The sequence below is a fragment of the Phacochoerus africanus genome, chromosome 1, assembly GCF_016906955.1.
Source record: "Phacochoerus africanus isolate WHEZ1 chromosome 1, ROS_Pafr_v1, whole genome shotgun sequence".
In the NCBI taxonomy this organism is placed as follows: domain Eukaryota; kingdom Metazoa; phylum Chordata; class Mammalia; order Artiodactyla; family Suidae; genus Phacochoerus; species Phacochoerus africanus.
Window position 1 is genome coordinate 98904942 of NC_062544.1, and position 13304 is coordinate 98918245.

Here is a 13304-nt window from a genome sequence, read left to right on the forward strand (position 1 = left end):
GGTAGTGAACCTCATGTACTCAATTGTCTCTTAGAAAGAAGAAAGACCAGAACACTTAATAATCCTATTAAGTCAAACACTTTAAAATACTAAAAAATTGTATTCATTATATGATAAATACAAATTTAAGAGAATGCAACAAGTTATTTGAACCTGAATGCAGAGAATAAATACTTTATTAACTGATTACAGTTGAAAGTCACAAACAAAATAGGGGTATATTAAGGCAGAGCCATATATATATATGTCTGTGTGTGTATGTGTGTGTGTATATATATATATGTATATATATATATATATAGACAAATCCAAAGACTGTTACCTCTTTACATCTTAACCTCTGCATTTTTCTTTTATACATTTCAGCAGTGTGCTTTCTTTTCTTCTCAGTTAAAGAAACAAATCTTAACCAGTATTTCTAAATCATATTGTGATGACAACTTACAGGATCATGGATTGAGACAGTGACTAGTGTAACAAATGCTATCTGATAGTTTTCTCGCATATTCCATGTTGGTGTGGAAACCTGACAACTGATCATTTTATCTTTTCCAGAAAAGCTAACAACATAATTCTTTAAAATGATTTTTAAATCTTAACTAAAATAAGCCTGGACTTTCAAGTCAGTCAAATGCCCAAAGCACATTATTTTCTGCCCTTCCCAAACCCTCCTATATGTTTTAAGTAGCCTTTAGAATATGCTCACATGGCTGTATTTCAGATCTATAAATCTGAGTTTTTCAAAATCCAAAATTACTTCCTTATGCAAAGTGGCGATGCAAATAGAAATTCTACATAGTGTAGAATAACTTTTTTCTGTATAGCTCCCTTTTATAAAAATGGGCAACCACACACACAAAAAAGACATAAATTTAGTCCATCTGAAAAAGCACTCCAGCTCCCTAATTCCACTTTTGAAGGAGAAGGCAGAGGCAAGTTTACATTATCCCCAAAAACTGAATAAATGGCTTTATTTGGTATCTTCAAGAAGCTTCTCCTTCTGTAGGAGATGTAGGTGTTGTAGAAGAAACTGTAACAGGTTTTCGTGCAATTCTGTCTAGTTCTGCGTGAACATCTGACAGGACAGGCTTCTGGCCTACAACAATAAAGGAAAAGAAACTAAGATTTGAACATAAATCAAAGTATCTTTTACATCAATGTCTCTTCATTTAAAAACTGCCAACAGGAGTTCCCGTCGTGGCGCAGTGGTTAACGAATCCGACTAGGAACCATGAGGTTGCGGGTTGGGTCCCTGCCCTTGCTCAGTGGGTTAACGATCTGGCGTTGCCGTGAGCTGTGGTTTAGGTTGCAGACTCGGCTCGGATCCAGCGTTGCTGTGGCTCTGGCGTAGGCCAGTGGCTACAGCTCTGATTCAACCCCTAGCCTGGGAACCTCCATATGCCTCGGGAGCGGCCCAAGAAATAGCAACAACAACAACAACAAAAAAAGACAAAAAAAAACTGCCAACAGTTTCATCAACTTTATCAAGTTATATAAAAAACAAATTTCCTCATTTTAAATTGTGGGCTCTGCTGCCAAATAGAAGTAAAACTAGCACTTACCATTTAATCTCATAAAGACAGGTTTTAAAAAGGAGTAAGACAATAAATAAGAACAGTAAAAAAAAAATAGCAACAAAATTTTGGAATCTGGAAAGAAGATAAGTGAGTGGTAAATAAATTAGCAATCCTGAGAAAAGTAATCTTTCATACTGAGAGTGAGAGAATCAAGAAGTAATTCAATTTATACTTGAATTTGTGAAAATGGTGGCAAAAGGTGCGATTTAAAAAAGGAGAATGGGGAGTTCCTTGGCAGTGCAGCAGGTTAAGGATCCAGCATTGTCACTGCTGCAGCCTAAGTTTGATCCTTGCCCCAGGAATTTCCACATGCCACAGACACAGACAAAAAGAAAAAGAAAAAAAAAGGGAAAAAGGAGACTGGGTTAAAGTCTGTTTAAAGAGCAGTTATACTAACAACAAAAGGAATTTCATCAAAATTCAAAACCTTTGTGCTTCATAGGACACTATCAAGAAAATGATGAGACAATGTGGCATATGGAAATTCCAAAGCCAGGAATTGAATCCAAGCCACAGTTGCGACTTATGCCTCAGCTATAGCAACGCTGGATCCTTTATAACCCACTGCACTGGGCCTGGAACCAAACCTGAGCTGCTGCAGTCAGATTCTTAACCTATTGCACCACAGCAGAAACTGTGATAAATAACCCAATTTAAAAGGGCAAAGGGGAGTTCCCACTGTGGCTCAGCAGGTTAAGAACCCAACACAGTTTGTATGTGGATGCAGGTTGGGACTATGGCCTCACTCAGTTGGTTAAGGATTCCAGGTTGCCACAAGCTGCAACAGATGTGGCTTGGATCCTGTGTTGCTGTGGCACAGACCTGCATTTGCAGCTATGATTTGATCCCTAGCCTGGGAACTTTCATATGTTGCAGGTGTGGTCGTTTTAAAAAAAAAGGGGGGTTGTGGGGGCAAAGGGTTTGAATAGACATTTCACCAAAGAAGATATTCAAATGGTTAATAAAACACATGAAAAGATTCTCAACATTGTTTAGTATCAGGGAAATGCAAATCAAAACCACAATGAAATACAACTTCACAGACACTAGGATGATTCTAATCAAAATGATGGTCAAGCGGTGATCATTTTGTAATGTATAAAAATATTGAATTTTTATGTTATACACTGGAAACTAATATTTTAAGTCAATTATACTTCGATTTTTAAAACACGCATATACAAATACTTAAATAATGAGACATTTTGCATTTGGTTGAGCAAAAAAAAAGGAAACCAAAAAAACACAGAGATGAACAATAACAAATGTTGGAAAAGAGGTGGAGAAGCTGAGGTCCTCAAACCTTGCTGGTGGGAGAATACAAAATGGTATAATACAGCATTTTGGAAACATTTTGGCAGTTCTTTAAAAATTTAAAACAGTTACCACATGAACCAGGGATTCCACTCCCAAGTACATACTCAAGAAAAACAAAAACATACATACATCAACTGATGAACACATAAATAAAATGTGGCATATCCATGCAGTGGAATTTTTTCAGCAATAAGAAGAAATGAAATATCGATACATATGCTACAATGTGGAAAAACCTCAAAAACATTATTTTAAAGAAGGCATATACTATATGAGTCCATTGCTATGAAATCTCCAGACAGGCAAATCCAAAGAGACAGAAAGCAGACTGTCTGTTACCTAGTAGGACAGTGGTGGAGGGAAGGATAATTGCTAATAGGTTGGAGGTTTCTTTTTACAAAGATGATAGTAGTCTGCATAACTGTAAATATACTAAAACTTTGAACTACACATTTTAAATGGGTAAACTTCATGGTATGTAACTTATATCTCAATAAAGCTTTTGTTGTTGTTGTTTGTTTGTTTGTTTGTTTTAAAGCTCCAAATAACTATACCTGACTTTTTGGCAGATGGGGGCAAACCACTGCTTCCGCCTCCGGCCCCGCCTCCAGGGCTACCACCACCAACAGCAGGGCCTCCTGGGGAACCAGTCTTCTTACTTAGCAAACTATTGAAGAAATTTGCCAGGACACCTTCACTTGTAGCTCCAGCTATAAAAAAATGAGATTAAAAAATGTGTACTCAAAGCATTCAACTTTTCTATAAATTATTATTATAGTAATCATACACAAAAAATGAATCACACACAGAAAATGTTCCAAATCCTAGTTTAATCTTTTGAGGCTGGGTAACTTCTCTAATCTACTCATATATAAAACAAAATGTGAGTAAGTGTTTAAGAGTTAAAGATAATTAGGAATTCCCTGGTGGCCTAGTGGGTTAAGGATCTGACTGGCGCTGTCACCGCTGTGGCTCTGGTTATTACTGTGGTGTGGGTTCAATAACAAGAACATCCGCATGCCACAGGCACAGCCACACAAACACACACAAAAGAGGTAAGATAATTATAAAAAAATTAAAATGTTGTTTTTAAAGGGCCAGTAGTATTTTCAAACAGATGTTAGATGCCAATATATCTCCCTTTTGAAAGGAGTTCTTCGAAAATATAACTGCGGAGAAATATTTGCTTTAAGTATTACAAAAAGTCATCCAGTCCTATAAGAAAACCAGCAGAAGTTCTAAGAAATGAATGGACGAAGTATAACAATAAACAATTCACAGAAGAAAAGTACAAAGAGAAAGGAAAGACTAAGGGTAAAAGCTTTTATTAGTTATTAAAGAAGGCTGACTGGGTTGTGAGCAAATTCCAACATTCAATGTTGATGACATGTAACATGAATGATCATTCAAGAAACATCATCAAAAAGCATAAAAAGGAAAAAAAAGCATTAGGTACAAACTCTCACCTACAAATCCCACTTATGGCAATTATCCCCAGAGAAGTAACTACCATGCATACAGTTTTTTCCTTTATGCTAACTGCAGATAACCTATGATAGGAAAAACATGACTTTCTTCAATGACCTACCACAGGGGAATGATTAAATATAACACAAAGCTTTCATAAAGGTGATATACAGGTGATATATTAATACTATACCGGGGAGTTCCCATTGTGGCTCAGCAGACTAAGAACCCGACGTTGTCTCTGTGAGGATGCAGACTGATCCCTGGACTCGCTCTGTGGGTTAAGGATCTGGCATTACTACAAGCTGCAGTGGAAATCACAAATGTGGCTCGGATCTGGTGTTGCCATGGCTGTGATGTAGGCCTCAGGTGCAGCTCCAATTTGATCCCTGGCCTGGGAACTTCCATGTGCACTGGTGCAGCCATAAAAAGAGACTATGCTATAAAATGGTGTATGAGATTCTATCTACAGACACAAAGATTAGAAGCTACTGCATAAAAATGAAAATAGCTATGGCAGCAACAAAAAAAAAGACCTAAATAGACATTTCTCCAAAGAAGACAGATGGATTGCCAACAGGCACAAGAAAAAATGCTCAACATCACTAATTATTAGAGAAATGCAAATCAAATTAAATGAGGTACCACCTCACACCAGTAAAAATGGCTATCATTAATAAGTCTAAAAATAGCAAATGCTGGAGAGGGTGTGGAGAAAAGGGAACCCTCCTATACTGTTGGTAGGAATGTAAGCTGGTACAACCACTATGGAAAACAGTATGGAGGTAGCTCAGAAAACTAAATATAGAACTACCATATGATCCAACAATTCCACTCCTGGGCATATATCCAGACAAAACTATAATTCAAAAAGATACATGCAGCACTCTATGTTCACAGCGGCACTGTTCACAACAGCCACAACATGGAAGCACCCTAAATGTCCACTGATAAGTGAACCCAGCTACAGGACAGAAATGGACTCGCAGACATAGAGAATAAGCTTGTGGTTGCCAAAGGGGAGCAGGGAAGGAGAGGGATAGAATGAATTTGGGGTTAGTAGATGCAAACTATTACATTTAGAATGGATAAACAATAAGGTCCTACTGTAGAACACAAGGAACTATATTCAACCTCCTGAGACAGACCATGATTGAAAAGAATATGAAAAAGAATGTATATATGTATAACTGAGTCACTGTGCTATACAGCAGAAACTGGCACAACATCGTAAATCAACTATATTTTAATAAAAATTTTTAAAAATACAAAAAAATAGGAGTTCCCTTCGTGGCGCAGTGGTTAACGAATCCGACTAGGAACCATGAGGTTGCGGGTTCAATCCCTGCCCTTGCTCAGTGGGTTAACGATCCGGCGTTGCCGTGAGCTGTGGTGTAGGTTGCAGACGCGGCTCGGATCCAGCGTTGCTGTGGCTCTGGCGTAGGCCGGTGGCTACAGCTCTGATTCAACCCCTAGCCTGGGAACCTCCATATGCCGAGGGAGCGGCCCAAGAAATAGCAACAACAACAACAACAACAACAACAAAAAAGACAAAAAAAGACCAAAAATAAATAAATAAATAAATAAAATAAGATATACATGCATCAGTTTAAAAAAAGATAATGGCTACAGCAAAAGATGGAATGACTCTAGGTAGATTTCTATTGCTAATGTATGGTGTTGTTTTAAGAAAGAATGTACCTTTCATGTTTGGATCAATTTTTTTTGACCCAGCAGGGATGGGTGACACGCTGGCAACATTGGATGACACAGATCTGTTTGGTGTCCGAGGGGAGCCTCCTGGGACTCTTGGTGAGGCGTCCTATGTAAAAATAGGAAAGCCATAATTATAAAACCTGTAACTTTCAACTTCATAATATAAAGAAACTATTTTTCAACTTTCCCCCATTTCTTCTCCTGGTCCCTTTACACTGCAAGCTATGTATTGATAAAAGCAATCATATCCTCATTATTAGAACACCAGAGGCCCATCACATTTTAAAATACTATTTTTTGGAGTTTCCATCATGGCTCAGTGGAAATGAATCTATTAGCCATGAGGATGCAGGTTTGATCCCTGGTCTTGCTCAGTGGGTTAAGGATCTGGTGTTGCTGTGAGCTGTGGTGTAGGTTGCAGATGTGGCTCGGATCCCACGTTGCTGTGGCTGTGGTGTAGACCAGTGGCTACAACTCCAATATGGTCCTTAGCCTGGGAACCTCCATGCTGTATAATCTCAGGCAAGCCATGATGTCCTACAAAGCTGTCATCCCCCCACCTAAAAAATGGGGATAATAACAGTAACTGCCTCATAGGGCTGTTGTGAGGATTTATAGGATAACTCGTACAAATGGTTCAGCTCTGCAACTAGTGTTGCAAAATAGATCTTTATGATTTAGATATTCTAAAGGGGAATGAAGTTTATAGCAAAGCACACCCATATGAAACAGATATAATTAAGAAAAAAAAAGAAAACTAAAATAATATGCACTGTATTTGAATAATTTTGTCAAAATCTGTAATACTGACCACAGGCCTTCCAGCTGCAGTTGGTGGTTGCTTTGCTAAAAGGGACTGAAAAACACAAAAAAATTTCTAGGTTAGACGTTCAGACATATATTGCTTTATTTTTAAAGAAAATATACACGAGAACAGTTTAACTGTACTAAGTCTGCTTTTTTGATATAACTTCATACCTGCAGCTTCATAAGAAACACCTGGTCATCTTCTGCCACAATCTCCTTCTCGTGCACAAACTGAAATGAACGATGCATAAATGAGCAACTCTAATATATTATGCTAAAGTCATTAATAACTCACTCTCTAGATTAGAATACATTTTAAAATTACCTATACCATATTCACATAGGTGAGCTACCCTACCCATAGCCCTACAGCAGAGTGGTCTAGTAACCACCTGCAACAATATATAAATGTCTATATCTGTGTCATCTAGTATGTTAGCCTGTGGCTACTGAACAACTGAAATGTGGCTAACATCACTGAGGGGCTGAATTTTTTATCTTATTTAGTTTTACTTAATTTATATTCAAAAGCCATAGTGACCAGAAACTACTGTATTAGAACCTGAGAGACACAGGCCTATAGTCTTGCTTATGAAGTCTGCTCAACAGTTAGGTGTTTCAATAGGGCCAATAATATAGCAGTTGAGTGAAAAGCAACTGGCCCCTCATTTCCCTGCAATAAAAATATAACGGCTCTTCTATCTGCTGAATAATATGGTGAAAGGTAGTTGAAAATGTCTCTTGCTTCTCCTATTTCTATACAATGCACACCACAGTCTATCTTCCACCCAGTAGGCAGAGTGACCCTTTGAAAAGGGTAAGTCAGGTCAACAGATAACAAATGCTGGAGAGGGTGTGGAGAAAAGGGAATTCTCCTACACTGTTGGTGGGAACATAAACTGGTACAACCACCTATGGAAAACAGTATGGAGGTACCTCAGAAAACTAAATATATAACTACCATATGACTTGTCAATCCCACTCTTGGTCATGTATCTGGACAAAACTTTCACTGAAAAAGATACATGCACCTCTATGTTCACTGCAGCACTATTCACAATAGCCAAGACATGGAAACAACCTAAACATCCACTGACAGATGAATGGATTAAGAAGATGTGGTATATATACACAATGAATACCTCTCAGCCATAAAAAGAACAAAATAATGTCATTTGCAACAACATGGATGGAAGGAGAGACTCTCATACTGAGTGAAGTAAGTCAGAAAGAGAAAAACAAATACCGTATGATATCACTTATATCTGGAATCTAATATATGGCACAAATGAGCCTTTCTACAGAAAAGAAACAAACTCACGGACTTGGGGAACAGACTTGCGGTTGCTGAGGGGTAGGTAGTGGGGTTAGTATGCAAACTATTGTATTTGGACTGGATAAGCAATGAGATCCTGCTGTACAGCACAGGGAACTATATCTAGTCACCTGTGATGGAATACGATGGAAGATAATGTGAGAAAAAGAATGCATGTATATACACATGTATGACTGGGTCACTTTGCTATACAGCAGAAATTGACAGAACAATGTAAATCAACTATAACAGAAAAAACAAAAGCCTAAAAAAAAAAAGAAAGAGAAGAAAAGGGTAAGCCAGATTACATCACTCCTGTGCTCAACTCCACCTCCTATCACTTACCATACCACTTAGAATGAAATCCAAAGTCCTGACTGTAGCCTCGTGACAAAGCCCCACAGACCTTAACTCTGTTTTTTTCTCCTACTGATCTGGCCCTTCTGGGGGCCATTCCAGCCTCTCTGGTCCCTTGCACATTCCTCAGGGCATGTGCACTTTCTGTTCCCTCTGCCTTCAACATTCTTCTCTCTCATCAGAGACAGTCCCTCACATTCCTTAAACTGCAGCCCTGCCCACCTTTTTCTCTCACTCTTCCGGCACTCCACTTTATTTCCATGGCACTTATTCTCACTTGAGAGATGATACATATATTGATTCCCTATCGCATCGCCCTCTTACTTAGCACCTAGTGCCTATAGAAGCGGCTCAATAAACAGTTATGGAATGAATAAAAGACAACTTAAAGCACGATTCTGTTGGTAAAAGAGAGAAAAGGGAATTTTTTTTTTTTTTTTTTTGCCATTTCTTGGGCCGCTCCTGAGGCATATGGAGGTTCTCAGGCTAGGGGTCGAATCGGAGCTGTAGCCACTGGCCTACGCCAGAGCCACAGCAACGCGGGATCTGAGCCGCGTCTGCAACCTACACCACAGCTCACGGCAACGCCAGATCGTTAACCCACTGAGCAAGGGCAGGGACCGAACCTGCAACCTCATGGTTCCTAGTCGGATTCGTTAACCACTGCGCCACGACGGGAACTCCGGAAAAAAAAATTTAATGTGTGCATTTCTTTTGATAGACATCCAAACCAAGTATCAAACCAACTGATTTTTCATTTGACATTTTTTATTTCTAAATGCTCAATGTAAACATTTGGATTTTTAATTAAAAGTCTTATAGGTTATATAAAAATTATTTTTTCCTGAAATATGTTCAAACTGAAAGTCAGTGAAAAGGACTATGCACAAACATTCATTTTTACACAACTTTTCAGAAATATCTTTACTATCTAACCATAAAACAGCACATACGGTTACTGAAATCAAGACATATGAAAGAGGAATATCTTCTGGAATCAGATTTAATAACCTTAAGAATGATACATAACAGTCAAGACTAAAATTAAATCTAGGAACCTGGGAGTGCCTCGACAGATGTGGCTGGTATGCATGTCACAACCTTAGAAAAGATACAAGACCTGTCTTGACAGACAGAATCTAATACAATTATTCTACCAAGGCGCTCTAGGCTTTTGGCTGAGCTCTATCTAGGTTGGAAAATTCACAGCTTGATAGAAAAAGACTCCCTTACCTTTCTACTTACAATCTTCAAATTATGGACTTCCTCTTCAGTTTAAAAGCCTAAATATTGAGACCATATATTACTAAAACTATTACCTTTCGGACAGGTGGTTTAGTTATGATGTCTTCAAAATTATCTTCTGCTTTTAATGTTTGAAAATTTTCATGTAATATTCCTATTTTCTTATCATTATCCCATCCTGCTGGGCTAGAAAGAAATGCATATGATAAATTCTCATGCATGTATATAGTCATTCTTTCATTCAACCCATGATAATATTAAGGGGAATATTTTTATGAAGTTAAATTTGACCAATTATGAAAAATTTAAATTTTATTATAATACTCAAGTTTACTCATATCTACTTAAAATTATTATCCATCTTCCTGATTTTGTTTTTTTCAGCCACATCCACAGCATTTGGAAGTTCCCAGGCCAGGGATAGAATCTGAGCTGCATCTGCAACCTAGGTCACAGATAGGCCAGATCTGTAACCAACTGTGACATGGAACTACTCAATCTCCCAGATTTAAAAACTGCCATTACAGTTTTTTTAGGGAGAAGGTGGTAATTATTTTTACCTCCCAATTTATTCAGTTAACTTTTCAAAGCATGTCTTGATACACACTGGGTCCTTTATGTATCATAACCAATTAAAGAGTAAGTAGATACATTGATACATGTACTCAATAGATATTTTAGCTACAGTAGCAAGCCTTTCAAAAAGGGCCCAGGCCTGCAATAAATCTAAAAGGCAATTATAATAAGTCAAGGCACGTTATAAATTAAACAATCTAGAAACAGATTCTCATCTGCTCATCAAGGAAATCTACTAGTCTCACCCCAAAACCAAAAATGATAATGCACCATCAAATTGTAGCAATACATGATAAAACAGTATGTTGAAGAATATACTTACATAAATACTGCATCTTTTTCCACGACAACAGCAGGAATCTTATAGGGAAATCCATACAGTTTCTGAACGATGTATTTATATACTAAATCTATATTTTTGTTTTCTTTCACTGAAGTGTAAATAAGTGCTGCACCATCTGAATAATATCGTTAAAGAAATTTTTGGATAAACTCTATGAACAGATACCATTAGATACTGTTCTCAGCTTAACATTTATGTGTATTAGTTTCAAAAATAACTTCTAAATGTATAATTACATGGTAATCAAAAATTCCAGGAGTTCCTGTCGTGGCTCAGTGATTAACGAATCCGACTAGGAACCATGAGGTTGTGGGTTTGATCCCTGGCCTTGCTCAGTGGGTTAAGGATCCAGCATTGCCATGAGCTGTGGTGTAGGTTGCAGACTTGGCTCAGATCCCGAGTTGCTGTTGCTGTGGCATAGGCCATCGGCTTCAGCTCCGATTAGACCCCTAGCCTGGGAACCTCCATATGCCATGGAAGCGGCCCTAGCAAAGGCAAAAAGACCAAAAAAAAAAAAAAAAGTGAAGGTAAACTTAGTAACTGATGCCACCACTACTACTTCTGTATTGAAAGCATATGAAGAGAAATTTGTTTTTGTTTTTAACCTTCCTAAACTTCATGAAAGAGGGATTTGTGTGTGTGTGTGTGTGTGTGTGTGTGTGTGTGTCTTTTTAGGCCCATACCTGTGGCATGTGGAGGTTCCCAGGCTAGGGGTTGTATCGGAGCTACAGCCGCTGGCCTAGCCACACAGGATCCGAGCCACATCTGCAACCTACACACGGCTCAAGGCAACGCTGGATCCTTAACCCACTGAGTGAGGCCAGGGATCGAACCCTCGTCCTCATGGAAGCTAGTCAGGTTGTTAACCGCTGAGCCACAACAGGAACTCGAAGGGATAATTATTTATCAACAACTGTTTCATTTGCTTTTTCAACAAAAATGGTTTGCAGTAGCATCTCTCATAGTTTTTACTAGTCTAAGGAATTAGGACTTTGAGGAGAAAGCTCAGGATATGCACTAGACAGAGAAGGTGAACCATTTAAGTACCATTAATTAGGAAGCTTTCAGCAACAATCCAAGACACATAGATTTCATGACCACAACTTGACAGAACACAATCAAAGGAAGATGGAGTAATTAAAGCAGATACTAACTTTGACCTTTTATCCAAATGACATGGCAGATCAAGAGATAAAAAGAGGCCTGTAGAAAAGGGGGCAAATGTGACTACTGACAGATGATCTGATCAGAGCAGCTATCAGAAATTCTGACCTCTCCTTAGGACCACACTGTAGCACAAGCCTTCGGGTCCCAAAAAAGATGGTGACTCAGGCCAAGAGGAAATGCTGAGAATGGCCTAAATTCTGAACTGGGATACTCCTATTTTCTAGGATGTGAACCAATGTCTATGAACCTTGAAGTGGTACTGCTAAATATTACTTGTCATAATACTTGATTTGGTAGAAACAATCAACATAATCTTAAGTAAAAGCTTAATTGTGTGAACTTTTCATTAATGATCTTTCTCAAAATGAGAACCAATTTAATTCAATTTGGAAGATTTACACACTGGAAAATTTTGCATTGCAATATTAAAATTTTTTTAAATTTAAAAATGAAGATGATTTTGAATCATTGCCCTCATTTACTGACACATAAACATACCTCACTATCTTGAAGTGATTTCTCATTTTGTATTCTTTTAAAATCAACTAGCTGTACTAAAGGTCTGTAATTATTTTAATGGACAGTCTCCTTCCTGGTTACATCTCTATATGTACATTTTCAAGTAGCATTAAATAAATTTTTCAAGAGACTTCTCAAATTTTCTAATCTGCAAACATAACAAAAAAGGCTATAACATCTACTTCAATTACTCCCACTTTTTGTTTTCTTTTGTAGACAAATGCCCTTTAATTCAACCCAACTCAACCATAATGTGACATGAGAAAAGAAAGGGACATGGAGAAGAAAGTATTGAAGGAAAAAGGGAAAAGGGAAACTCCCCGTGTCAAGCGATCTTATTCATTATTCAAGGAGGTCCTTAAATTAAATGTCCACTAATGGCAATGAAAAACCACAGATACTACAGACATGTGTACATTACTTATTATTCATATTTACTCCTTTTATCTATTATTTGCTCACTTTTCAGACCCAGAAATGTTGACTAGGGATGCAACTGCAAAGCATCTGATCCAAGAGGGTGAGTGAGAACAGCTCTCTTCAGTGCTCTGAAGCTGCTTGACATTTTCAACAGGAAATTCACTTAAAAGCATTCACACTTCCCTTCTTTTATCCTTCATTTAGTTGTAAATGTTATTCACTGGCTCATCTAATCCTTGCAACCTAGACTACACAGGATCCCTTATGATGAGTTTACCAATCTTATGATGACCAAAAACACCCAGAAAGCTTTTTTTTTTTTGGTCTTTTTGCCATTTCTAGGGCCGCTCCCACAGCATATGGAGGTTCCCAGGCCAGGGGTCCAATCAGAGCTGCAGCCGCCGCCGGCCTACGCCACAGCCACAGCAACTCAGGATCCGAGCCGTGTCTGCAACCTACAACACAGCTCACGGCAACG

General features: G+C 38.2%; 1 protein-coding gene across 1 annotated transcript in view; it reads right to left on the reverse strand.

Moving 5' to 3' along the window:
• Positions 1–158: 158 nt before the first annotated feature.
• DYNC1LI1 (dynein cytoplasmic 1 light intermediate chain 1) overlaps positions 159–13304 on the reverse strand; it is a 49130-nt gene continuing 35984 nt past the window's right edge. The window contains exons 7-13 of the mRNA XM_047769467.1: positions 10700–10835; positions 9876–9987; positions 7056–7115; positions 6889–6933; positions 6063–6183; positions 3449–3604; positions 159–1096 (exon numbers count right to left, since the gene is read on the reverse strand). Of these exons, the coding sequence (XP_047625423.1) occupies positions 984–1096; positions 3449–3604; positions 6063–6183; positions 6889–6933; positions 7056–7115; positions 9876–9987; positions 10700–10835 (743 nt within the window). The 3' untranslated portion in view covers positions 159–983. The remainder of the gene's footprint in view (positions 1097–3448; positions 3605–6062; positions 6184–6888; positions 6934–7055; positions 7116–9875; positions 9988–10699; positions 10836–13304) is intronic.